General features: G+C 39.6%; 1 protein-coding gene across 11 annotated transcripts in view; it reads left to right on the top strand.

The window, feature by feature from the left end:
- The window catches only part of LOC124118796 (G surface protein, allelic form 156-like), a 190,918-nt gene that overhangs the window by 57,646 nt on the left and 106,913 nt on the right, over positions 1-26,359 (top strand). For all 11 annotated transcript variants that reach the window (XM_048386100.1, XM_048386092.1, XM_048386094.1 and 8 more), the window contains 23 exons: positions 326-429; positions 2,211-2,286; positions 2,704-2,828; positions 3,417-3,492; positions 4,122-4,240; positions 4,898-4,967; positions 11,267-11,391; positions 11,736-11,805; positions 12,522-12,667; positions 13,085-13,148; positions 13,871-14,001; positions 14,494-14,569; positions 16,051-16,175; positions 16,648-16,720; positions 16,904-17,049; positions 18,417-18,489; positions 19,752-19,879; positions 20,510-20,582; positions 21,001-21,125; positions 21,304-21,370; positions 21,712-21,833; positions 23,154-23,214; positions 23,763-23,884. In XM_048386100.1, coding sequence (XP_048242057.1) covers positions 326-429; positions 2,211-2,286; positions 2,704-2,828; positions 3,417-3,492; positions 4,122-4,240; positions 4,898-4,967; positions 11,267-11,391; positions 11,736-11,805; positions 12,522-12,667; positions 13,085-13,148; positions 13,871-14,001; positions 14,494-14,569; positions 16,051-16,175; positions 16,648-16,720; positions 16,904-17,049; positions 18,417-18,489; positions 19,752-19,879; positions 20,510-20,582; positions 21,001-21,125; positions 21,304-21,370; positions 21,712-21,833; positions 23,154-23,214; positions 23,763-23,884 — 2,297 coding nt within the window. The remainder of the gene's footprint in view (positions 1-325; positions 430-2,210; positions 2,287-2,703; positions 2,829-3,416; positions 3,493-4,121; positions 4,241-4,897; positions 4,968-11,266; positions 11,392-11,735; positions 11,806-12,521; positions 12,668-13,084; positions 13,149-13,870; positions 14,002-14,493; positions 14,570-16,050; positions 16,176-16,647; positions 16,721-16,903; positions 17,050-18,416; positions 18,490-19,751; positions 19,880-20,509; positions 20,583-21,000; positions 21,126-21,303; positions 21,371-21,711; positions 21,834-23,153; positions 23,215-23,762; positions 23,885-26,359) is intronic.

Here is a 26,359-nt window from a genome sequence, read left to right as displayed (position 1 = left end):
GATGCTATATGATATAGAGATTATTACCCTCGCGTATCGCAACTACCATATTTAGGGAACAAACACATTTCCTCATGCACGATTTTACAATACGGAATAACAATCGGCTAGTGATGTCTATTTCTGTTATTTCCAATTTACCAACAATTTCATTAGTACCTGATGCTCATGCATAGTATAATGTTTCCACTGAATCGTCCAACTCTTGAGTTACATATTGAAGAGCTTGGTTATTCAATCAACTGTTAATTCTGTGAGTTCTGAACAGGTTTATTCTTCCCTTTGATAAGCTGATCATGGAACACGTATGGTGTATTTGTTACAGAGCAAAGACAGACTTCGTGGATTGTATGTCCCAGTCATTTGCAGTAGGCTGCGACGGAAGTAAACGACATGTCATTGCCCAAGCCTTGGACTTAGCCGCATGCCGTATGTATACTGACATTAACACAGACCACAATCAGACGTGCTTTGAGAATGATGTATAGTTATAGAATCAACTATACATAAATACATTGGTTAAATTCCCCACAGTTTGTCGGAGACCCAGAAGCGTCATAATAGCTAAGTCTAAGCCACGATATCATGATTCTTTGAGAGCCCTGAATTAAGAGATAAACCTGTTGTATCATTAACAAAGAGCTATGTTACGCGTAGATGTGACGGCGTTGTATTGACTCGGGAACCGAGCGCACAGCATGGTGATGTCATATCAACATAGATGTACATTAAAAGCACAGATGTATAGATATTCCACCATGTCAAATTGAAAGCAAACCTTTTGGTGTCCGTGACGATAATGTGTGAAGCGGCATGAATGGATGTGTTGAGATGGTTGCCGATTAAATTAAGTTAACACGATAGTGTGTGGCGCTGTCACTTACTTACTTACTCATATTGGAGATTTAACGTGCGCTTTCCGACTGCAAGCGCATGTCGCACACGGGCCCGGCCAGGCCATTTAATGTGTTTCCAAAGAGGGGAAAAGTGATTTTGTGCAACTCAGGAGGGGGGCTTAAGGGGTTGCTTATATAATAGTAATTTTGAGATTTTGAGATTTGGAAAGAATGCCAAGAGTGGGTGGGGGACGAACTAAGGGAGCTGTGTGTGTTGGGTGGTTGTCAGAAAAGGTAGTTTTGGTTTTAATATTTTATTTGGGGTTTAAATACGACTAATTAGTCCTGTTTTAATTAGGTATATGCCTAAGGCTTTGAATTTTTCTAATTTATTTTGTGGATTTAGGATTGATTCTAGTGCAAGTCCGGTTTTAAGATTTAGGGTGGTCTGTAGTGTTGCTCGGTGTGTTTGGTAGTGTGTGCAGTGAATGAGTACTGTTCTGGTGTTTCTTGTTGTTTGCAATGTGGGCAGTTTCCTGTTGTGTGTAGATTAGCTATTTTATGGTGATTATTTAGTTTGGTGTGGCCTGTTTGTAGTGCGCTGTCACTGCTCGGGCACTGGTCTTTACTTGATTGCGGTACGTTCCTGTCAGTCAGAGAGAAGCGTCAAGCTCTAAGTTTCCTGCTCTGTTGATAGATCTCTATCGTTATGTTGGTTGCAACTGATATATCCTTCTGTAGTGTTGGGTTCAGTTTATATATCCTTCTGTGGTATTGGTTTTAGTTAATATATCCTTCTGTTGTATTGGTTTCAGCTGATATATCCTGATGTATTAGTTACAGTTCATATATCATTCTGTTGTATTGGGTTCAGTTAATATATCCTTCTGTGGTATTGGTTTCAGTTAATATATCCTTCTGTGGTATTGGTTTCAGCTGATATATCCTATGTATTGGTTTCAGTTGATATATCCTGATGTATTGGTTTTCAGCTGATATGTCCTGATGTATTGGTTTCAGTGGATATATCCTGTTTATGTGTTTCAGCTAATATATCCTTCTGTTGTATTGGTTTCAGTTGATATATTCTTCTGCTGTATTGATTTCAGCTAATATATCCTTATGTATTGGTTTTAGTTGATATATACTGATTTATTGGTTTCAGTTACGATATCACTTAATAATGTTTTCAATTGAGATATCCTGTTGTATTGGTTTCAGTGGAAACATTCTTCTGCTGTACTGATTTCAGCTGATATACCCTTCTATTGTATTGGTTCCTGCTAATATATCCCTGTATTGTATTGGTTCATCTAATAAATCACACCGTTGTGTTTGTTTCAGTTGATTAACCTTCTGTTGTATTGGTTTCAGCTGCACGCTCGGGTGTATGCGCCTGTCAGGAGACATATGCCAAGGTAGACAACACGGACCTGACTGCCCATTGCACGTAAGTAGACTGACCCAATCATATGGTCTGTATAAGCCAGACACTCACAGATGTGTTGTTTATTCGGTGATATTGTGGCACAACGTATGTCTTGTTTTATGATCGTCACGCTTTTGTAAACATGAAATCAACAAAGTAGACTGGAGTATGAGACTGTGTGACAAGATCAACGTTGGACCAATACACGCCTCACTTACCTTTGTTATCAATATTCCCGTGATGTTCTCATTTGTGTGTGTGGCGGTTGGGTAGCCTAGTGGGTAAGCGTGCGCTCGTCACGTCAAGACCCGGTTCAATTCCCGACAGGGGTACAATGTGTAAAGCCCATTTCTGGTGTCCCCCACCCCGTGATATTGCTGAAATATTGCCAAAAGCGGCGTAACACCATACTCACTCACTCTCGTTTGTGTTACGCAGCGCAATTAAGGCTCATCTGGACTGCTTGAACACTGAGGTTGCTACAGCAGCCTGCAAGGCAGCTACAACTGTCCAGACACTGGCAGCTCTCATGGAAACACAGAGAGGGACGACGTCCGGCTGTGGTGAGAGACAGCGTTTCCATTTACGTTGAAAATATTTGGAAGTATAATATGATTTTAAAGAAATGACAACCCTAAAGATAACCCGACAGAGGATTTGTTTTCTATGATGTTTAAATGACACGCCATTGAACACTTATTGTCAATATTTGAATACGACCTTTTAAAAGACAGAAGTCTTTTGATTTCTTGTCAATTCCCATGTGCGCTGTTTTTGACCACTCGGAAAGTGTCGTTTTAGTGTTCTTATGTTCAGAAATTATATTTGACTAAGTATCGTAATTGTGTTGTTGTAAAGTATTAATACTGCTGATACAATGAACTGGTTCTTGTGTCCGTTGCTGTTACATTTATATCTGATAGAATAATGTCATGATATAACTGTTTGTATAAGTGTTTTATCATGAACATACAATCACGCACAATCTTAAATATATACATACAAGTTACAACTTATAATAACAAACAAAAACAATTCCAGTGCCAGGATAGCAAGAACTGATTGGAATAAGTTAGGGTAGATTAAAGCTCGAGGTTTCACTGTATAGTGTATTCGAATAAATAATTAATTACACACGGTTTTTTTAACAGCCACCCTGACGTCAACTTGTCAATGTCAAGTCAATTACCTGAAACACACACGCTCAAATGATCCAGAAACGTGCACGTGAGTCCGAATCTGACATATTTTGCAAAATACATTTGTTTATTTGTTTGTGTTTATTTCAGGTTTCTTCTTAAATAAACTGTATTCAATTGAGAACACGTGTTTGATTAAAAAATAAATAGTTTATGTTGAATGTTATGATAAAATGTGTTAACAATTGTTGTTTTCTTTTAATAGTGTTGTTGATGATGATGATGATGATAAAAGTTGATGATGATGGAGATGCACTCGGCGTATGTAATTGATAAAAATGAGAAGTTATTAGTAAGTTGAAAACGTGCCTTTAGAAATAGTTTTGAGGAAATTCAAAGGTCAGTTTACTGGGCCAATAATGGAAAATGGGTTCTAACTGAGGTCAAGTTCCTTGACAATAGGTATAACATATACCAGTTGATTTGAATGAAATTCAAGAAGTCCAGAAGGATAACCATCAATTTCGTTCAGAGAGTGAGGGGTTGAAAATCACATTGGAAATACTTTAGCGTATTCTCCAGGTTGAGTATACAGTTTCACCTGAACTATTTAAGGTTGTGTACCGTACACCTTACACAATATAAATTAGTACTAGCTGATTGTACACATGTCTCTGTGCTTACCTGAAGGGTTTGGTATACACTTCTGTTCTGCAGCGCTAGCAAGGTGCGGCTGGATTGTCTGATGACGGCAAAGGACAATGCATGTGATGGCACAACTCCAAGGAACACCCTTGTCACGGCTGTAAAAACACCTCCAACCTCTTGCACGTTCAGTAAGATCATTTATTTCTGAAGAATCAAACCACGGTTTATTAAGATAAACATAAATATGAAAAACTGCAGAAGAATATTGATAAGATTCATAATCATTTCATTAAGCGGGTAGTTTTCTTTCTGGATCATATAATTGTTTCAGTAGGCACAGTAGATGGTGTCGTCTAAAGAGTCGCATTCTTCTATGAAGAAATGTGGATTTCCTAATCGTGGGTTCGAATCCAAGAGATTCACCCTGTTTATGGCCTTAACACAACGCTGCCGGCACTAAACCCATTGTCGTAGGTTTTACCTGAAGGTTAGTCTGTCATACAGACCCTGAAACAAATATATCCAATGCAGCCCATGCAAGTCTATAACGTTTGGCAAGTCTAAATTGCCACAGTATCTGAAAGTGTAGGAAGTCTCTGTGCTCCTTTTATTATATGTTATAACTATAATTTAACAACTGTTTTTTTCGGTAAAATATGTTCATTTCAGAGACTAGATGTCTATCGAAAAGGTTAAACGTCTACGATAGCATCACGTTTAACTCTTTTACGTCGTGAAATAACTGAAACTCGATTCAACTCACTCACTCACTCATTAATGTTTTCTGGGTCATTCACAGTGCTCGATCTCTCTCAGAAACTAGGAACTGTTTAACCTTGTTTCAGTGGCTACCTGCACTGGTTGCATGATTCCTTATGGCGAGGCTGCATATACAGATGCTACGGCTCATTGTGGGTAAGTATATTTGTGAAATATACATGCGTCTCTCATGGTGACGCTAAATGTCCTCTTCAATCATGAAATACTCTAAGACATGGTGTGATTTGTTTGTTTTAGACATGCCCACAGCCACCATATTGAAAATCTTACAAAACCGTGTAGTTAACCTCGCACCCAAGATTGCACAAATTGTAACATTTCCCACTCTTGTAAATGTAACACACAGGGTCATAGCTTATCGGCTCTTGTAAATGTATCACTATGAGGCGTGACTCTTGTAAATGTATCACCATGAGGCGTGACTCTTGTAATGTATCATCATGAGGCGTAACTCTTGTAATGTATCACTATGAGGCGTGACTCTTGTAAATGTATCATCATGAGGCGTAACTCTTGTAATGTATCACCATGAGGCGTAACTCTTGTAAATGTATCATCATGAGGCGTAACTCTTGTAATGTATCACTATGAGGCGTGACTCTTGTGAATGTATCATCATGAGGCGTAACTCTTGTAATGTATCACCATGAGGCGTAACTCTTGTAAATGTATCATCATGAGGCTTAACTCTTGTAATGTATCACCATGAGGCGTATCTCTTGTAAATGTATCACCATGAGGCGTAACTCTTGTAATGTATCACCATGAGGCGTAACTCTTGTAAATGTATCATCATGAGGCGTAACTCTTGTAATGTATCACCATGAGGCGTAACTCTTGTAAATGTATCACCGTGAGGCGTAACTCTTGTAATGTATCACCGTGAGGCTTAACTCTTGTAATGTATCACCATGAGGCGTAACTCTTGTAAATGTATCATCATGAGGCTTAACTCTTGTATTGTATCACCATGAGGCGTAACTCTTGTAAATGTATCATCATGAGGCGTAACTCTTGTAATGTATCACCATGAGGCGTGACTCTTGTGAATGTATCATCATGAGGCGTAACTCTTGTAATGTATCACCATGAGGCGTAACTCTTGTAAATGTATCATCATGAGGCTTAACTCTTGTAATGTATCACCATGAGGCGTATCTCTTGTAAATGTATCATCATGAGGCGTAACTCTTGTAATGTATCACCATGAGGCGTAACTTTTGTAAATGTATCACCATGAGGCGTAACTCTTGTAATGTATCACCATGAGGCTTAACTCTTGTAATGTATCACCATGAGGCGTAACTCTTGTAAATGTATCATCATGAGGCTTAACTCTTGTATTGTATCACCATGAGGCGTAACTCTTGTAAATGTATCATCATGAGGCGTAACTCTTGTAATGTATCACCATGAGGCGTAACTCTTGTAAATGTATCATCATGAGGCTTAACTCTTGTATTGTATCACCATGAGGCGTAACTCTTGTAAATGTATCATCATGAGGCGTAACTCTTGTAATGTATCACCATGAGGCGTAACTCTTGTAAATGTATCACTATGAGGCGTGACTCTTGTAAATGTATCACCGTGAGGCGTGACTCTTGTAAATGTATCACCTTGAGGCGTAACTCTTGTAAATGTATCACCATGAGGCGTAACTCTTGTAATGTATCACCATGAGGCGTGACTCTTGTAAATGTATCATCATGAGGCGTAACTCTTGTAATGTATCACCATGAGGCGTAACTGTTGTAAATGTATCACTATGAGGCGTGACTCTTGTAAATGTATCACCATGAGGCGTGACTCTTGTAAATGTATCACCTTGAGGCGTAACTCTTGTAAATGTATCACCATGAGGCGTAACTCTTGTAATGTATCACCATGAGGCGTGACTCTTGTAATGTATCACCATGAGGCTTAACTCTTGTAATGTGTAACCATGAGGCCTGACTCTTGTAATGTATCACCGTGAGGCGTAACTCTTGTAATGTATCACCATGAGGCGTGACTCTCATAAATGTATCACCATGAGACGTAACTCTTGTAATGTATCACCTTGAGGCGTAACTGTTGTAAATGTATCACCATGAGGCGTGACTCTCATAAATGTATCACCATGAGGCGTAACTCTTGTAATGCATCACCTTGAGGCGTAACTCTTGCAAATGTATCATCATGAGGCGTTACTCTTGTAAATGTATCACCATGAGACGTAGCTCTTGTAAATGTATCACCTTGAGACGTAACTCTTGTAAATGTATCACCGTGAGGCGTGACTCTTGTAATATATCATCATGATGCGTATCTTTTGTAATGTATCACCGTGAGGCGTGACTCTTGTAAATGTATCACCATGAGGCGTTACTCTTGTAATGTATCACCTTGAGGCGTAACTCTTGCAAATGTATCACCGTGAGGCGTGACTCTTGTAAATGTATCACCATGAGGCGTAACTCTTGTAAATGTATCACCATGAGGCGTAACTGTTGTAAATGTATCACCTTGAGACGTAACTCTTGTAAATGTATCACCGTGAGGCGTGACTCTTGTAATATATCATCATGATGCGTATCTTTTGTAATGTATCACCAAGAGGCGTGACTCTTGTAAATGTATCACCATGAGGCGTAACTGTTGTAAATGTATCACCGTGAGGCGTAACTCTTGTAATGTATCACCGTGAGGCGTGACTCTTGTAAATGTATCACCATGAGGCGTAACTCTTGTAATGTATCACCGTGAGGCTTAACTCTTGTAATGTATCACCATGAGGCGTAACTCTTGTAAATGTATCATCATGAGGCTTAACTCTTGTATTGTATCACCATGAGGCGTAACTCTTGTAAATGTATCATCATGAGGCGTAACTCTTGTAATGTATCACCATGAGGCGTAACTCTTGTAAATGTATCACTATGAGGCGTGACTCTTGTAAATGTATCACCGTGAGGCGTGACTCTTGTAAATGTATCACCTTGAGGCGTAACTCTTGTAAATGTATCACCATGAGGCGTAACTCTTGTAATGTATCACCATGAGGCGTGACTCTTGTAAATGTATCATCATGAGGCGTAACTCTTGTAATGTATCACCATGAGGCGTAACTGTTGTAAATGTATCACTATGAGGCGTGACTCTTGTAAATGTATCACCATGAGGCGTGACTCTTGTAAATGTATCACCTTGAGGCGTAACTCTTGTAAATGTATCACCATGAGGCGTAACTCTTGTAATGTATCACCATGAGGCGTGACTCTTGTAATGTATCACCATGAGGCTTAACTCTTGTAATGTGTAACCATGAGGCCTGACTCTTGTAATGTATCACCGTGAGGCGTGACTCTTGTAATGTATCACCATGAGGCGTGACTCTCATAAATGTATCACCATGAGACGTAACTCTTGTAATGTATCACCTTGAGGCGTAACTGTTGTAAATGTATCACCATGAGGCGTGACTCTCATAAATGTATCACCATGAGGCGTAACTCTTGTAATGCATCACCTTGAGGCGTAACTCTTGCAAATGTATCATCATGAGGCGTTACTCTTGTAAATGTATCACCATGAGACGTAGCTCTTGTAAATGTATCACCTTGAGACGTAACTCTTGTAAATGTATCACCGTGAGGCGTGACTCTTGTAATATATCATCATGATGCGTATCTTTTGTAATGTATCACCGTGAGGCGTGACTCTTGTAAATGTATCACCATGAGGCGTTACTCTTGTAATGTATCACCTTGAGGCGTAACTCTTGCAAATGTATCACCGTGAGGCGTGACTCTTGTAAATGTATCACCATGAGGCGTAACTCTTGTAAATGTATCACCATGAGGCGTAACTGTTGTAAATGTATCACCTTGAGACGTAACTCTTGTAAATGTATCACCGTGAGGCGTGACTCTTGTAATATATCATCATGATGCGTATCTTTTGTAATGTATCACCAAGAGGCGTGACTCTTGTAAATGTATCACCATGAGGCGTAACTGTTGTAAATGTATCACCGTGAGGCGTAACTCTTGTAATGTATCACCGTGAGGCGTGACTCTTGTAAATGTATCACCGTGAGGCGTAACTGTTGTAAATGTATCACCGTGAGGCGTTACTCTTGTAAATGTATCACCATGAGGCGTAACTGTTGTAAATGTATCACCGTGAGGAGTAACTCTTGTAATGTATCACCGTGAGGCGTGACTCTTGTAAATGTATCACCATGAGGCGTAACTGTTGTAAATGTATCACCGTGAGGCGTAACTGTTGTAAATGTATCACCGTGAGGCGTAACTCTTGTAATGTATCACCGTGAGGCGTGACTCTTGTAAATGTATCACCATGATGCGTAACTGTTGTAAATGTATCACCGTGAGGCGTAACTCTTGTAATGTATCACCGTGAGGCGTGACTCTTGTAAATGTATCACCATGATGCGTAACTGTTGTAAATGTATCACCGTGAGGCGTAACTCTTGTAATGTATCACCATGAGGCGTGACTCTTGTAAATGTATCACCTTGAGGCGTAACTGTTGTAAATGTATCACCATGAGGCGTAACTGTTGTAAATGTATCACCGTGAGGCGTAACTCTTGTAATGTATCACCGTGAGGCGTGACTCTTGTAAATGTATCACCGTGAGGCGTAACTCTTGTAATGTATCACCATGAGGCGTGACTCTTGTAAATGTATCACCTTGAGGCGTAACTGTTGTAAATGTATAACCATGAGGCGTTACTGTTGTAAATGTATCACCGTGAGGCGTAACTCTTGTAATGTATCACCGTGAGGCGTAACTCTTGTAATGTATCACCGTGAGGCGTGACTCTTGTAATGTATCACCGTGAGGCGTGACTCTTGTAAATGTATCACCGTGAGGCGTAACTGTTGTAAATGTATCACCGTGAGGCGTAACTCTTGTAATGTATCACCGTGAGGCGTGACTCTTGTAAATGTATCACCATGATGCGTAACTGTTGTAAATGTATCACCGTGAGGCGTAACTCTTGTAATGTATCACCGTGAGGCGTGACTCTTGTAAATGTATCACCATGAGGCGTAACTGTTGTAAATGTATCACCGTGAGGCGTTACTCTTGTAAATGTATCACCATGAGGCGTAACTGTTGTAAATGTATCACCGTGAGGCGTAACTCTTGTAATGTATCACCGTGAGGCGTGACTCTTGTAAATGTATCACCATGAGGCGTAACTGTTGTAAATGTATCACCATGAGGCGTAACTGTTGTAAATGTATCACCGTGAGGCGTAACTCTTGTAATGTATCACCGTGAGGCGTGACTCTTGTAAATGTATCACCTTGAGGCGTAACTGTTGTAAATGTATCACCGTGAGGCGTAACTCTTGTAATGTATCACCATGAGGCGTGACTCTTGTAAATGTATCACCATGAGGCGTAACTGTTGTAAATGTATCACCGTGAGGCGTTACTCTTGTAAATGTATCACCATGAGGCGTAACTGTTGTAAATGTATCACCCTGAGGCGTAACTCTTGTAATGTATCACCATGAGGCGTGACTCTTGTAATGTATCACCGTGAGGCGTGACTCTTGTAAATGTATCACCATGAGGCGTAACTGTTGTAAATGTATCACCGTGAGGCGTAACTCTTGTAAATGTATCACCATGAGGCGTAACTGTTGTAAATGTATCACCGTGAGGCGTAACTCTTGTAATGTATCACCGTGAGGCGTGACTCTTGTAAATGTATCACCATGAGGCGTAACTGTTGTAAATGTATCACCGTGAGGCTTAACTCTTGTAATGTATCACCGTGAGGCGTGACTCTTGTAAATGTATCACCATGAGGCGTAACTGTTGTAAATGTATCACCGTGAGGCGTAACTCTTGTAATGTATCACCGTGAGGCGTGACTCTTGTAAATGTATCACCATGAGGCGTAACTCTTGTAAATGTATCACCATGAGGCGTAACTGTTGTAAATGTATCACCGTGAGGCGTAACTCTTGTAATGTATCACCATGATGCGTAACTGTTGTAAATGTATCACCGTGAGGCGTTACTCTTGTAATGTATCACCGAGAGGCGTAACTCTTGTAAATGTATCACCTGAGGTCGTAGCTTGTCGGGTCTTGTAAAAATCCAAACTCAAGACATTTGTCACTATTGTAAATATGCATACATTTAAAAAGGTATTTGCCACAAAGAATACGGAACAAATAAAATCACTATGCCTGTTTATTATCATGCTTACGAAAGAAGAAAGTATTTGCTGAACAATATTTAAAATGATGTATATTGCCACAACCATACTTCATAATGTGTTTTTTTATATGGGCCTGTTCGTCTGCCTTGTTCGTCCTAAAGCAGGAATCAAGTTAAGGGATTCACAGTTAACGAAGGCTCGTTGAATTTTCTGTTTCACATTACATTATTTATTCGTTTGTAGGTCGCTGAAAACATTAATGCAATGCCTTGATGACAAAACAATCTTCACCGACACCGGCTGTGATGACACCAAGACCATAAGTGTGCTCGTAAACAGCTTTTCTTCAGATGTGGCGGCATGTACATGTAAGAAATTGAATAGAGATCCCACTGTCTATGTTTATACAGGTGCTATTATGCGAGGATAGATTATACTGGTTCATCAGCCTACCAATGCGTAAGCTATGTACAATCTACCAACCTGTTGCTCTCTCTGTTTATACACTACCTTTAATGTGAATGTATGCTATAACGGTACTAATGAACAATCTACCAATCTGTTCCTTTATACACAGCTTTAATGTGACTGATTGCTTTAAAGGTTCTAATGAACAATCTACCTATCTGTTCCTTTCCCTGCTTATATACTAGTAGTATCACCATATTGCCCACAAGGATACAGATTTATGGCTCACTTTATGTTTCCGCAGTGTCTGCAACTTGTACATGCCAGGTGAATTACATGAAATCTCCGGGAGCAACAGCCGCCGATAAATGCACGTGAGTCGCCATTTTACATTTATGGTTACAAGGTCAATCTGAAGCTGTTGCCCTACATAAACTACGACATACTGATGTGTACCCTGTTGCCCTACATGGACTACGACATACTAATGTGTACCCTGTGGCCCTACATAAACTACGACATACTAATGTGTACCCTGCGGCCCTACATAACCTACGACATACTAATGTGTACCCTGTGGCCCTACATGGACTACGACATACTAATGTGTACCCTGTGGCCCTACATAACCTACGACATACTAATGTGTACCCTGTGGCCCTACATAACCTACGACATACTAATGTGTACCCTGTGGCCCTACATAAACTACGACATACTGATGTGTACCCTGTGGCCCTACATAAACTACGACATACTGATGTGTACCCTGTGGCCCTACATAACCTACGACATACTGATGTGTACCCTGTGGCCCTACATAAACTACGACATACTGATGTGTACCCTGTGGCCCTACATAAACTACGACATACTGATGTGTACCCTGTGGCTGTACATAAACTACGACGTTCTAGCGTGTACACTGTGGCCCAACATAGACTACGAAGTTCTAATGTGTACCCTGTGGACCTACCATAGACTATGACGTTCTCATGTAAACCCTGTAAATATATTGCAGTCCAAAGGTTGTATCTATGTAAGACGTCTCATTTATCCGGATATATATGTCCTATTCATATCATTTCAGAGCTTTAACAACTAAGATGCATTGTCTCGACAAAACTGCGGAGACCTCTTGTGACGGCACCAAGCGAAGAGATGAAGTCGCTACTGCAGTTGATACAGCCATTGTTGATGGCGGCACTATACCGTTATCGGCATCATGTAGAACAGGTACACTCAGTTAGTGCAATTGCAGGCGGCGTGTTTTGCTACTAAAAGTCAGTTCGAGATCTGTTTTAGGCGTATGTTAGTTGTAATCAACATGTCTTTTTCTGATACGTGCTTACAAGTGAACGTCCTTTGGAATGTCAGACTTAGGCAAAGGTGCAATCTAAAAGTGCAAAGCATGTTGTTGAACGTGGTGTATTTTCTAAAGATCATTGGTTGATTTGAAGTCAAATACATTTTTCCGATAGATGGGGCTCGTATTCGTGTTTAATAGATCTTCTGTCCCCCAAAGTGAAGTGCAAATGGTGACCGTTAACTGTTGTAACAGATATAGGCACGTGTTATGTGGAATAGGCACAATACATTTTGATGATGATTTATTATTATTGTTTTTGTTATTGCTATTGTTATTATTAACAGATATCACGGCTACATGCGACTGCCAAACAACTTACGCCAAAACTAACCCGACTGGAGACTGTGCGTATGTATTGGTTATTTCTTGAAGGCGCACACATCGTAGGCAGGGTCTATGCCTCGTAGTCAGTTATATAACCACGTGTAGAGAACACATTGTTGATACCAAAGTGGTGGTAACATATCGGGATGTGTAAATGTCCAATATCAATACTCATTATCTCCTGATAGACGGCACTTTGCTTAGGCGAACTGAATAAAAGAAACGAGCTATGCATGGGACGTTTTGTTTGATAAATTCACCAGATCCTGTAAAACAGCCATCCTAACTCATACTATCAAGACCAATGGCAATTCCGGGTTATGATTGGTCCCCAGCAACCTATGCCATTCGGGCTCGGTGACTTGTTTGATTGCATGTCATCGTATTCCATTGCGTTGATCGATGCTCTTGATGTAATGACAGGATCAACAATATAGTTCTTCATCACATGCCTGAATGCCATTTATTAAAATCACCCTCGTGACATAAGAACATGTCTTAAGCCTTTGTTTAACTGAATTACAGCTAGAACCACCATTTTCATCCTTGTGAACATGTAATTTATGCACAGTTTTACATCTTTGGTTAGTCAGCAGTGCAGACAATTGAACAACTATAAGATCACCAAAGCGTACAATTCCCTTTGGAGATATTGTGGACAACTGAGCTTACATTTGCGGGCGTGCTTCACAGTCTCTTTGTGTATACAAAGTTTGAAAGAGGTGCTATTTTGTGTCTGTTCACAGGGCTTTGTACGCGAAAATCGAGTGTATTGTTGGGGGTAAAACTTCTGCCTGTTTGACGAGCGAGAAACCAGTCGCAGTCGCCACTGAAACCGTCAGTGATATAAACACCCTCGGAGCCAGTTGTACAGGCAGTAAGTAAAATATGTTTGTGAGAGTATTTAGGATACTTTATGAAGTGTATATAACAGTATATGTACTTTAGGATGTTTCATTAAGGAAGTTTGAAAATGGAATATTGACACGAGTGCCACCGGTGGTGCAGAAAACTCCCTTTTCTCGAACACCTGGCCTGATCATGACATGACAGTGCTTCATAAATACATGGTCGTGATCAAGTCGGAATCGTACAACGGATGTTGGTGTCAGCAGATATGTCTTATGATTATGGACAGGGTTTTGTTGCTTTGATTTAAAGTGTTCTATTTTGAAAGGGAAGCACTTGTGAAACATATTACTGATCTCTTCCTCGCAGGACTACACAAATTAAAACCGCTTGATTTTACTTGAAATTGTTGAACTTCTATGTATTCTATATAAATGAATTTCTATGCAATATGTCCCTCCTTACGGCAGTTGGTGTATATATGAAATTATGTATTTGTGACTAAATATATTTTTCGTAGCGGAGAAGGATACCTGTACCTGCCAGAAAACATTAGCCCTAGTGGATATCCTGCTTGGAGATACACAACATTGCACGTAAGTTGACTTTGAACATCCAGCTGGGAAAAAGTGTGTGCCTGTGCCTGATTGTACGATCTAGTCCACGTGCCTATTCATTGTAATTCTCTTCTACACTTACAGTGCTCTAGTGGCAGCGCCGTTGTGACTGTTCATTATAATTCCCTCTTACACTAACAGTGCCCTTGTGGTAGAGTCGTTGTGTCTGTTCACTGTAATAATGATTGCATCCTACACTTACAATACTCAAGTAGCAGCGTTGTTGTGCCTATTCATTGTAATTCTCTTCTACACTTACAGTGCCCAAGTAGCAGCGTTGTTGTGCCTATTCATTGTAATACTCTTCTACACTGACGGTGCTCTAGTGGCAGCGCTGTTGTGCTTATTCATTGTAATACTCTTCTACACTTACAGTGCTCTAGTGGCAGCGTTGTTGTGCCCATTCATTGTAATTCTACCCTACACTAACAGTGCTCTAGTGGCAGCGCTGTTGTGCCTATTCATTGTAATTCTCTTCTACACTTACAGTGCTCTAGTGGCAGCGCCTTTTGTGCCTATTCATTGTAATTCTCTTCTACACTTACAGTGCTCTAGTGGCAGCGTTGTTGTGCCTATTCATTGCAATTCTCTTCTACACTTACAGTGCTCTAGTGGCAGCGCCTTTTGTGCCTATTCATTGTAATTCTCTTCTACACTTACAGTGCTCTAGTGGCAGCGTTGTTGTGCCTATTCATTGTAATTCTCTTCTACACTTACAGTGCTCTAGTGGCAGCGTTGTTGTGCCTATTCATTGTAATTCTCTTCTACACTTACAGTGCTCTAGTGGCAGCGCTGTTGTGCCTATTCATTGTAATTCTCTTCTACACTTACAGTGCTCTAGTGGCAGCGTTGTTGTGCCTATTCATTGCAATTCTCTTCTACACTTACAGTGCTCTAGTGGCAGCGTTGTTGTGCCTATTCATTGTAATTCTCTTCTACACTTACAGTGCTCTAGTGGCAGCGCTGTTGTGCCTATTCATTGTAATTCTCTTCTACACTTACAGTGCTCTAGTGGCAGCGTTGTTGTGCCTATTCATTGTAATTCTCTTCTACACTTACAGTGCTCTAGTAGCAGCGCTGTTGTGCCTATTCATTGTAATTCTCTTCTACACTTACAGTGCTCTAGTGGCAGCGCTGTTGTGCCTATTCATTGTAAATCTCTTCTACACTTACAGTGCTCCAGTGGCAGCGTTGTTGTGCCTATTCATTGTAATTCTCTTCTACACTTACAGTGCTCTAGTAGCAGCGCTGTTGTGCCTATTCATTGTAATTCTCTTCTACACTTACAGTGCTCTAGTGGCAGCGCTGTTGTGCCTATTCATTGTAAATCTCTTCTACACTTACAGTGCTCTAGTGGCAGCGCTGTTGTGCCTATTCATTGTAAATCTCTTCTACACTTACAGTGCTCTAGTGGCAGCGCTGTTGTGCCTATTCATTGTAATTCTCATTTACACTTACAGTGCTCTAGTGGCAGCGCTGTTGTGTCTGAAGGGGAAGACGAACACTGGCTGTAATGTGGCGACAGTGGACGGGCTGGACGTCCAGTGGAAGAAGGATATAGATACAATCGGTACAACAAACTGCGGTAAGCTTATATAAAAGTGTTCTATGTACTTAGGGATATATAAACCATGTTTGCATGCATGTGTCATGTGCCACTTAGGACATGATCATTCCATGGTGCACATATGTCAGTATTTCTCAGATGCCCATAAAAAAATGTAGAAAAAGTTTAAGGTTCGTACACGTAAATATTTATCGTGTTTCCCCGATGACATCTATGTAATAAATTTGATGCGATACTCAAGACATATATAAACATTCTTGATATACTCACAGTGATAATAACAAAAGTTCAAGTGCAAATATGAAAAGACGATATTCTGGTTCACAGGATCGAAGCATTACAAATATGCGCTTATTTATCTTGAATGTAAATACGTTCAATGATGTTAACAGATTGGATAAAGGAATCCAATGAGCTCTGACGATCTTGTCTTCAAAGACAAGCACCTTGTTGCATATAAACTTTGAATTGAAAAAGTTGTGCCTTTCAGCTCAGTCCGATACATGCGTCTGTGAGGTAGCCTACGCAAAGTCTGATTTGTCCGATCTGCAAAAGAAATGCGAGTGAGTAGAATTAATTACTGAGTTCAATTATTACATTATGACAGTTGTGTACTATGTTTTTTTAATTCACTATTTTGATAACTAACGGATAAGCACAAATACTGTTCATAAATAAAATATAAATAAGATTTTTCTTTCATTGTACATATACAAGTTGATACATGACATGTTTCTATTTGTCAGTGCGTGGCTAGTAGAGTTAGGCTGTCTAAGAACAACAACTGCTGTAGGTTGTGACGGATCCTCAACAAAAGCGGAGATCGACACAGCAATCAAAACAAAAATGAACGCTGCAACATCGGTTGGCGGTGCAACTAGCGACAAATGTAGTAAGTCCCGGGTGATGTGAGAATGATGCATCTGTCAAAATACGTGTTACTTCTGCTATTTTCTGTGTCCTCTTATAAGAAGGCATCACACTTACACAAACCATTGAAACCCAAGAATCAAGTCAGCGTCAGCCCAGTCGCCTAAAGCGCCGCAAGTTGTCCAAGGCTGCGCCCCGGAGCTGTATCATAACATGATAATGATACGATTCGTCCTGATTATGACCATTGGTTTGTCAGCACCAAATGTTTCAGACCTGAATCACATCGAGCTTTTCTCAAACCTTTAGATAACACATTGTTAAGTACAAGAAGTACTGTTTCAAGGATTGCAGAACTCAACTCACTCGTTCATCAACTCTTTTTAGAAATGTCTTCTTGTTCAGCGTCCATGATTTCACCAGCAAGAAAATATGTTGTTGAAAATGATCTGACTTGAGTGCAAGAGAGTTGTTTGTTTCTGTAGGTAAACAAATCATTTGAGTCGTAATAAATGCTTTCACAAATATATATACAGAAATGTTGTCACTGTCGCATATCTTTAAAAAACCTGTTTCCGTGTTGAGGCATCCAATGTAGACTTGGTCAGTAAATAAGACGCACGTCGGGTCGTAAAAAGCCTCTTTCATAGGTCCATCCAGCCTTCTAGAAACTGTCCAATCCCGAAACTTCTCGAACGACCCCGAAAACTGTCATGTTCATGTATACAATAGCAACAAATTATTCTGTCGTCATTCAAAGATTCACCGGTCCATTCCGATAGCTACATAATAGCCTGAACAGGGTGTCCGAATTGGAAGAGGCGGTCAGGCTGGGTGACTTGGTTGATGGCGTGGCCCCGACGGCGTGGATCGTTGCTCACATCGACAACTGGCTTGTCTGGTCCATTTATTTACATGTACAGGCCGCCGTTAAATAGCTGGATATTGCTGAGTGCGGTGTTAAACAACAAACAAACCACTCGCTGCACCCGACAACACTCGACATTTTAACAGCGCTTTAATAATTTGCTGCCCTTTACAATTACTGCAAATGTACTTACAAGATGTTCTACAGCCACTAATATTACATTATTACAGAAAACTGCTATAAGGCATCAAAATACACTCATGTTAAAATGGACTTTAAATTGCGGACCCAAGACAATTACAATTGCGATTATTATCATCATTTTCAATGTGGTTTATATGTCTCGGGAGGTTTCTCAGGGTATTGTAAGGATTGTATCTAGTCAGTTTCTTCATGATCTATTCAACGTTACACAAACTGCTTGACGTGTTAATACTGGTGTTAAGTGCTCAGCACGTTTCGTGAACAGCATGAACTATAATTACGCCATCTTCATGTATTTTAACTTGATTACATTTCAGCTACCAATCCAGTTTGCCTATGTGAAATCGCTTACGCTGTTGCCCTCAAAGATACCGATGCAAACAAATGCACGTAAGTTACTTTAGTGTCCATTAACACATGATGCTGTATACATGGTTATGCAGCTCATCTTGTCAGTCAATATAGAATTGGTCATTGGTCAAAGAACAGGACTAGGATTGCACAGTAATCCTTTCTGGATGATTGGTAAATAAAGGTGATGTGATATAAACGGTATACAAACGGTAGAGGAGTTGAACATAAACTATTTTTACTATGGACAGTATACAACAACACTCTGTGTTACGTTTGTGTGAGATACAAACAACATAAATGAGCAGAACGCATACTCACATGTCACAAATACGCTGTACATTATGTGCATTATATGATGGGTAAAGGAGACATCCAATAAACTCTTCAGTATGAAAAGGACATGCTTCTTCCAAAGGAATGTCAAAAACCTTCTACATTTTGTGCACAAATCACAGTTAAAAAGCTATGATCACATATATTCCCTTCTCTATGATTACATATATTCCCTTCTCTGTGTAAATAAAGAAAAGCGACAAAACACGACTATATCATGAGCATGTGTTTGTGAATCACTATCAAATAGTGATGAAACCCAGCGTTCGTGAAAGGTGAGCGTATCCTGCCCCACCAGTTGCATCCTTCATAAACACATGCAAAGGAATGTCAAACAATCTCTACATTATGTGAAGGAAGTACAATAGCGGATGATTATGAAAGGATTTTATCCCCTTTATTCACGTCCTGAACGAGACACAGACACGGAAAGCACCTAGGAATGGTAGCTTTGTGCAAGTTACCTTTGCTTTATTATTGTTACTGATGCAGGTAACAGCTGAAGTATATAATATTGCATGAGAAAAGAAGGCGCCCCACTTACTAACAGCATGCTACTGGTACAGATTACTGACTTCCAAGCTAAACTGGTTCGGTAACTTAGATTATGGTACTGATTTTTAAAATAGATGTTAATAATTATACTGGCTGTGACATGTATAAGCTATACTATTAATAAAATAGATCTTGATATTATTCCTGAATTATGATTTTAATATTTCTCTTTTATGACACAAACAATAGACTATCAAACCATCCCCATACCTCCTTATCCGTTAAGGCAACGATGATTATTTAAGTACATTCTTGACGCTGGATGCAAGTAAGGATCATCTTGACAAATCTGAAATTAATCTGACTTGATGATAGCATGAAACTGGTCATGTGTCGAAACGATGTCGAGCTGAACTGAAAAAGCAAGTGACCAGATACAAATTATGTCATAACTTTACTATAATTTACAGCGCTTTGAAAACCTACGTGTCATGTTTGGCTGGCGAGACAGTCAGTGGTTGTGACGGCACTACAAAGCCATGGGACTTGGCTGCAGCTGCTAAGTCTTCCCTTGACACTATCGGTACCACTAACTGTCGTAAGTAAACATTTTCAGCAACAAACAATCATTAATTGTTTATGTCAATTGTCTTAGAGCAGGACATGCTCATCAGTATGGCACATACGTGAGTGTAATAACTGCTTTTTTACCCATTATTTCTTGATTCTGTTTAGAAAAAGACACTGATCACCACCTATGTCTCAGAAAAACACAATTTGTCGAATGACGTCAACAATATTCAGCTGTAACATTGACCTAGTGTGACGTAATTTCGACCTTACGCCACAATAAGATTCGAATGACGTCAACTATGCCTTTTGAATGACGGAAACAATAACCTGGTTGACGAGAAGTGATGTTTGCGCCAGTGCACATACGGTTTTTATTAACTCTGTTATGTCTAACCCTATAGGTAATAGATATGGAATATATGACCTCACCAAAGCTTCCGCGATACATGTTTTGGCATTAATGAATTTTGAAAACTACGTTTCAGTTGATTCTTCTCCTCGCTTTTCTTTGCATCACAAGGACAAAAGAATATTTAAAAGTATGATCACTCTTCACAAGCATTATTTATGGCATTGTGAATCTTTATGTTTTTTTCCTAACCATGATCACTTTTCAAAGTATAACATTTAACATTACACATCTGTTGTATTTCAGCTTTGACTACAACGTGTTTATGTGAAATAGACTATGCATCGACTGTCATCGACGATGACACTAAAAAGTGCAGGTATGTATGATTTAGAGTATCCATATATAAGAATAGCAACGTGAAATTTTAAGAGAGATCATTTTGCCGGCAGGCCATAATGTTTATAAGCCGACAAACATACTGTTACATATATAATACAAATTAAGGACTATGTTTGTTTGTTGTTTAACGCCGAACTCTGCAACGTCCAAGCTATATGACGGCGATCTGTACATAGACAACCCATCATGAGCATCGATATATGCAATTAGGATATGATGACATGCATCAGCGATCCTGTCTACTCTTAAGACAAGTATGGGTTGCTGAAAATTATTTCTACCCCGGATCTTCACGGGGTAAGGCGGAGTGTGCCATAGGTAGCAACAATACATGCCTCAGTATACAATTATGAATCAGAATATTACTTACAACATTATAATCACGTCATTTACAGCGCTCTGAAGACCAACTTGGACTGTGTTATTAAGTCATCAACTGCATCGTGTGATGGAACGGCTCGTCACACCTATGCCGGTAGTATTAAGAGCGCCATGGATGGTACAACAGGCTGCCCTGCCAGTAAGTAGTAGTGCCTCGCTATCACTCACTGTCTCTCTTTGTCGCTATCATTATCTATCTCTCCCACTATTGTTGATGATCTACGACGGGTCAAATAGTGTCATTCAAGTTTATCCATGTTCCCAGTTTCTCTGCTTCTATGTCACCAGTTATTATCGAGTTTCTTGTCTTGTTTCAGCTTATGCAAGTGCCGGAATTTGTAAAGATTGTGTGATTCCTTTTGCCCCAGCAGCAACAACATGCACGTAAGTCCTGCACACGTGTTTATATTGAATACGTGTATATATATTGAATGTATATAAGGGTTGAATATGTAACTATACATTGGTTTCATTCGATTGTGTATAATAAGACGAGCGCCTTCCTTTTTTGAATAACATAAAGCATTTGGTGAAAAACGTACGTGGACTCAGTGCTACTAACCTTTGATCATTGCAGTAAACAATTTCATGTAATGAAGCACAATGCCTTTGGCATACAGCATCAAGTGTTGACTGCTTTAACGTAATAATCATGTGTGACGACCATTACTTCCTAGGTGTAAAGACGCAAGGTATGAGACACGCTGATGTTTTTTTCATTGCAGTACACTAGGGACTTATTACCAGTGCCTGTACGATACGACAGATACTACCGGATGCGGGGGTTCTAAGACCATCAAAACACTGGTTGAGGACCAGGCAACGCATGAAACAGATTTACCGTGCAGTGAGTTCAACTGTATCTTGTTGATGTCGACTGAATTAAGTTTACTCTTTTTCGATTTGGTGGGTTTTAGATAAGATACAAATTAGACCCTGGAGAGCTGATTGGTGTAGATAAATACAGATTAACTTTGGAGAGCTGGTGTGTGAAGATAACATGCAAATTAAAGTTTGAAGAGCTGGCGGGTAAAGATAGAATACGGGTAAACCTTTGCGAGCTGATAGGCATATATAAACCACAGATGACCTTTTTGGAGAGCTGGTGTGTGAGGATAAAAGACAGGTAAACCTTTGAGATTTGACGGTTAAAGATAAAACACAGGTAAACCTTTGAGATTTGACGGTTAAAGATAAAAGACAGGTAAACCTTTGAGATTTGACGGTTAAAGATAAAATACAGGTAAACCTTGTAGAGCTGACGGGTAAAAAAAGATGAACCTTTGAAGAGCTGGTGTGAGAAGATAAAATACAGTCAAATCTTGGAGACTTGGTAGGCACTTATAAAATGTATGAACCTTTAGAGAGCTGGTGGGTTAAGATACAATTCTGGTTATATCTTGGAGAGTTGATAGGTGTAGGTAAAGTCCTGGTTAATATTGGAGAGTTGGTAGGTGTAGGTAAAATCCTGGTTTAATCTGGGAGAGTTGGTAGCTGGAGGTATAATCCTGGTTAAATCTTGGTTAACATTGCTTACATGCAGATAAAATAAAAATGTGTCAGTTCGATTTGCCTTTGATCTTCACCACACGCCAATATTCTGGCATCAGCATATTCTTCACAGAGAGCACCTCAGCAATCGTGACGTCACAGTCCGAGAAGCGTCAATTTTCAATCTCAAAACTATCCCTGAAAGCCTGTGACACGCACGTTGTACATTTTCATCACGTTTTCTGTCCAAAGTATACACACATACTTCGTTCGTTGTAGGAAGAGCAGATTAGAATTTGTAATCTATATTCAAACCTGTTTACCAACCACGAGGAACGCATATTTGTGAAATATTCGGTAATGCGTGCGTCAAATTGACTCTATTGTCATGGGTGTTATTTTTTATTTGAAACCATAGATTAACCTATCAGAATGTTTGTTTTCAATGGTGATGTGTGAATCAATAATTTCCTCATTTGTAATGTTGGGTACCGCCAGGACATGATTTCGTGGTACAAGGGGCGGAGGGGAAGGAAATTGGTTAAAGCGTTTGCTCGTCACGCCGGGATAATGCTAGAGTATTGTTAAAAACGGTTAAAAAACCGACCCACTCACTAAATGTGCTACAAGCTTGATCTAAAATATCGTCTATTCTCTCATATGTATTCGATTTCAGCCCTTGAAGACGTGTGCCAATGTCAGGTCAACTTCATGAAGTCGTCATCTGTCCTGTGCGAGTGAGTATTTCCCCCTCTTTCTAGGGATAAAAAAGTACAGAAAACAGACATTGAAATTATGTAATTAATTTTGACATGACAACAAACGATTAATCCATGCTGATTTACTCGATTTGTATGGTAAATATAACGTTGTGGTGTTGTTGTGATCTTGTTAATTTTACTATTTAAAAATGTTTGCCTTTTAAATGAATCGAATGAAATTTTAGGGAATAATGTTGGCATATGCGCGGTAGTGTATATCAATATAAAGTGTGCTATCCTCGGAATTACACCCAGAGATAATTATCAGTCCCACTGTATTTATCATTGTGCCAGTAGCTTCAGATGCAAATATTGACACATTTTTGCCAAATAATATTAAATGACGTTATTATTTCTTTAATGATATTTTAACACATTAAACACCACTGTGACTAAGGTCGGGCAAATGAAGCATTTTGTTTTTTTGGTAGACAGATAAGATCAAATTTAGAAATTAGTTCAACCGATGAAAAACTATTAATTCATTCATGACTATTAGCTGAAGTATTTGTGACTTGATACAGTTCTCTGAAAGTAGTGATGAACTGCCTCTGGGCGTGCTCCTCTACAGCCTGTGATGGAACTGCCAAGAGAAACAGCGTGGCCACAACAGCTAATGCAAAAATAGATCCAACTTGTACAGGATGTGAGTATAAATCATTGTTTTAGGCATGAAAATACTGTGATGCCAGTGCGTAGTCATGTCCGTTGAAGGAACTATTAAGCTAACACAAAATGAGAGGCGACAATGCTGGTAGTTGTAGAATCTATTAAGCTAACACAAAATGAGAGGCGACAATGCTGGTAGTTGTAGACACTATTAAGTGAACACAAAATGAGAGGTGACAATGCTGGTAGTTGTAGACACTATTAAGTGAACACAAAATGAGAGGTGACAATGCTGGTAGTTGTAGACACTATTAAATTAACACAAAATGGGAGGTGACAATGCTGGTAGTTGTAGACACTATTAAGTGAACACAAAATGGGAGGTGACAATGCTGGTAGTTGTAGACACTATTAAGTGAACACAAAATGGGAGGTGACAATGCTGGTAGTTGTAGACACTATTAAGTGAACACAAACTGGGAGGTGACAATGCTGGTAGTTGTAGACACTATTAAGTGAACACAAAATGGGAGGCGACAATGCTGGTAGTTGTAGACACTATTAAGTGAACACCAAACTATTGGTGATAATGCTGGTAGTTGTAGACACTATTAAGTGAACACCAAACTATTGGTGATAATGCTGGTAGTTGTAGACACTATTAAGTTAACCCCAAAATGGGAGGTGACAATGCTGGTAGTTGTAGACACTATTAAATTAACACAAAATGGGAGGCGACAATGCTGGTAGTTGTAGAATCTATTAAGCTAACACAAAATGAGAGGCGACAATGCTGGTAGTTGTAGACACTATTAAGTGAACACAAAATGAGAGGTGACAATGCTGGTAGTTGTAGACACTATTAAGTGAACACAAAATGAGAGGTGACAATGCTGGTAGTTGTAGACACTATTAAGTGAACACAAAATGAGAGGTGACAATGCTGGTTGTTGTAGACACTATTAAGTGAACACAAAATGGGAGGTGACAATGCTGGTAGTTGTAGACACTATTAAGTGAACACAAAATGGGAGGTGACAATGCTGGTAGTTGTAGACACTATTAAGTGAACACAAAATGGGAGGTGACAATGCTGGTAGTTGTAGACACTATTAAGTGAACACCAAACTATTGGTGATAATGCTGGTAGATGTAGACACTATTAAGTTAACCCCAAAATGTGAGGTGACAATGCTGGTAGTTGTAAACACTATTAAGTGAACACAAAATGGGAGGCGACAATGCTGGTAGTTGTTGACACTATTAAGTCAACACAAAATGAGAGGTGACAATGCTGGTAGTTGTAGACACTATAAAGTGAACACAAAATAAAGGTGACAATGCTGGTAGTTGTTGACACTATTAAGTCAACACAAAATGAGAGGTGACAATGCTGGTAGTTGTAGACACTATTAAGTGAACACAAAATGAGAGGTGACAATGCTGGTAGTTGTAGACACTATTAAGTGAACACAAAATGGGAGGTGACCATGCTGATAGTTGTAGACACTATTAAGTGAACACAAAATGAGAGGTGACAATGCTGGTAGTTGTAGACACTATTAAGTTAAACAAAATGGGAGGTGACAATGCTGGTAGTTGTAGACACTATTAAGTGAACGCAAAATGAGAGATGACAATGCTGGTAGTTGTAGACACTATTAAGTTAAACAAAATGGGAGGTGACAATGCTGGTAGTTGTAGACACAATTAAGTGAACACAAAATGAATTGTGACAATGCTGGTAGTTGTAGACACAATTAAGTGAACACAAAATATATCGGATTCGAAACCACGATGACAGGTTTCTTGCACGCCTTGTTGAGGGACGCTACCTGCGAAGCCCTTGACGATTGAGGAAGCATATCCACATATCATATATATATATATGTGAGAAACTATTCAGGTAAATTAAGATGAGAGCTGAATATATGCTGTCGGGGAGTAGCTATTTCCGTTGTAGAAATTATTACGGTAACATAAGATGTGAGCTGACTATATGCTGTCAGTGAGTAGCTATATCCATGGAAGAAACTATTGAGGTAACATAAGATGAGAGCTGACTATATGCTGTCAGTGAGTAGCTATATCCATGGAAGAAACTATTGAGGTAACATAAGATGAGAGCTGACTATATGCTGTCAGTGAGTAGCCATATCCATGGAAGAAACTTTTGAGGTAACATACGATGAGAGCTGACTATATGCTGTCAGTGAGTAGCTATATCCATGGAAGAAACTACAGTATTGAGGTAACATACGATGAGAGCTGACTATATGCTGTCAGTGAGTAGCTTTATCCATGGAAGAAACTATTGAGGTAACATAAGATGTGAGCTGACTATATGCTGTCAGTAAGAAGCCATATCCGTTGTAGGAACTATTAAGGTCACAACAGATGAGAGCCAACTGTATCTCGTTAGTGAGTAGCCTATCTCTATCTATCTCTATCTCTCTATGCTGTCGGTAGGTAGCCATATCCGTTGTAGGAACTATTAAGGTCACAACAGATG

This window comes from Haliotis rufescens, unplaced genomic scaffold (assembly GCF_023055435.1).
Source record: "Haliotis rufescens isolate VD_foot unplaced genomic scaffold, xgHalRufe1.0.p SCAF_6, whole genome shotgun sequence".
Classification (NCBI taxonomy): domain Eukaryota; kingdom Metazoa; phylum Mollusca; class Gastropoda; order Lepetellida; family Haliotidae; genus Haliotis; species Haliotis rufescens.
Note: the sequence above shows the minus strand (reverse complement) of the source record. Positions and strands in the feature narration are given on the sequence as shown.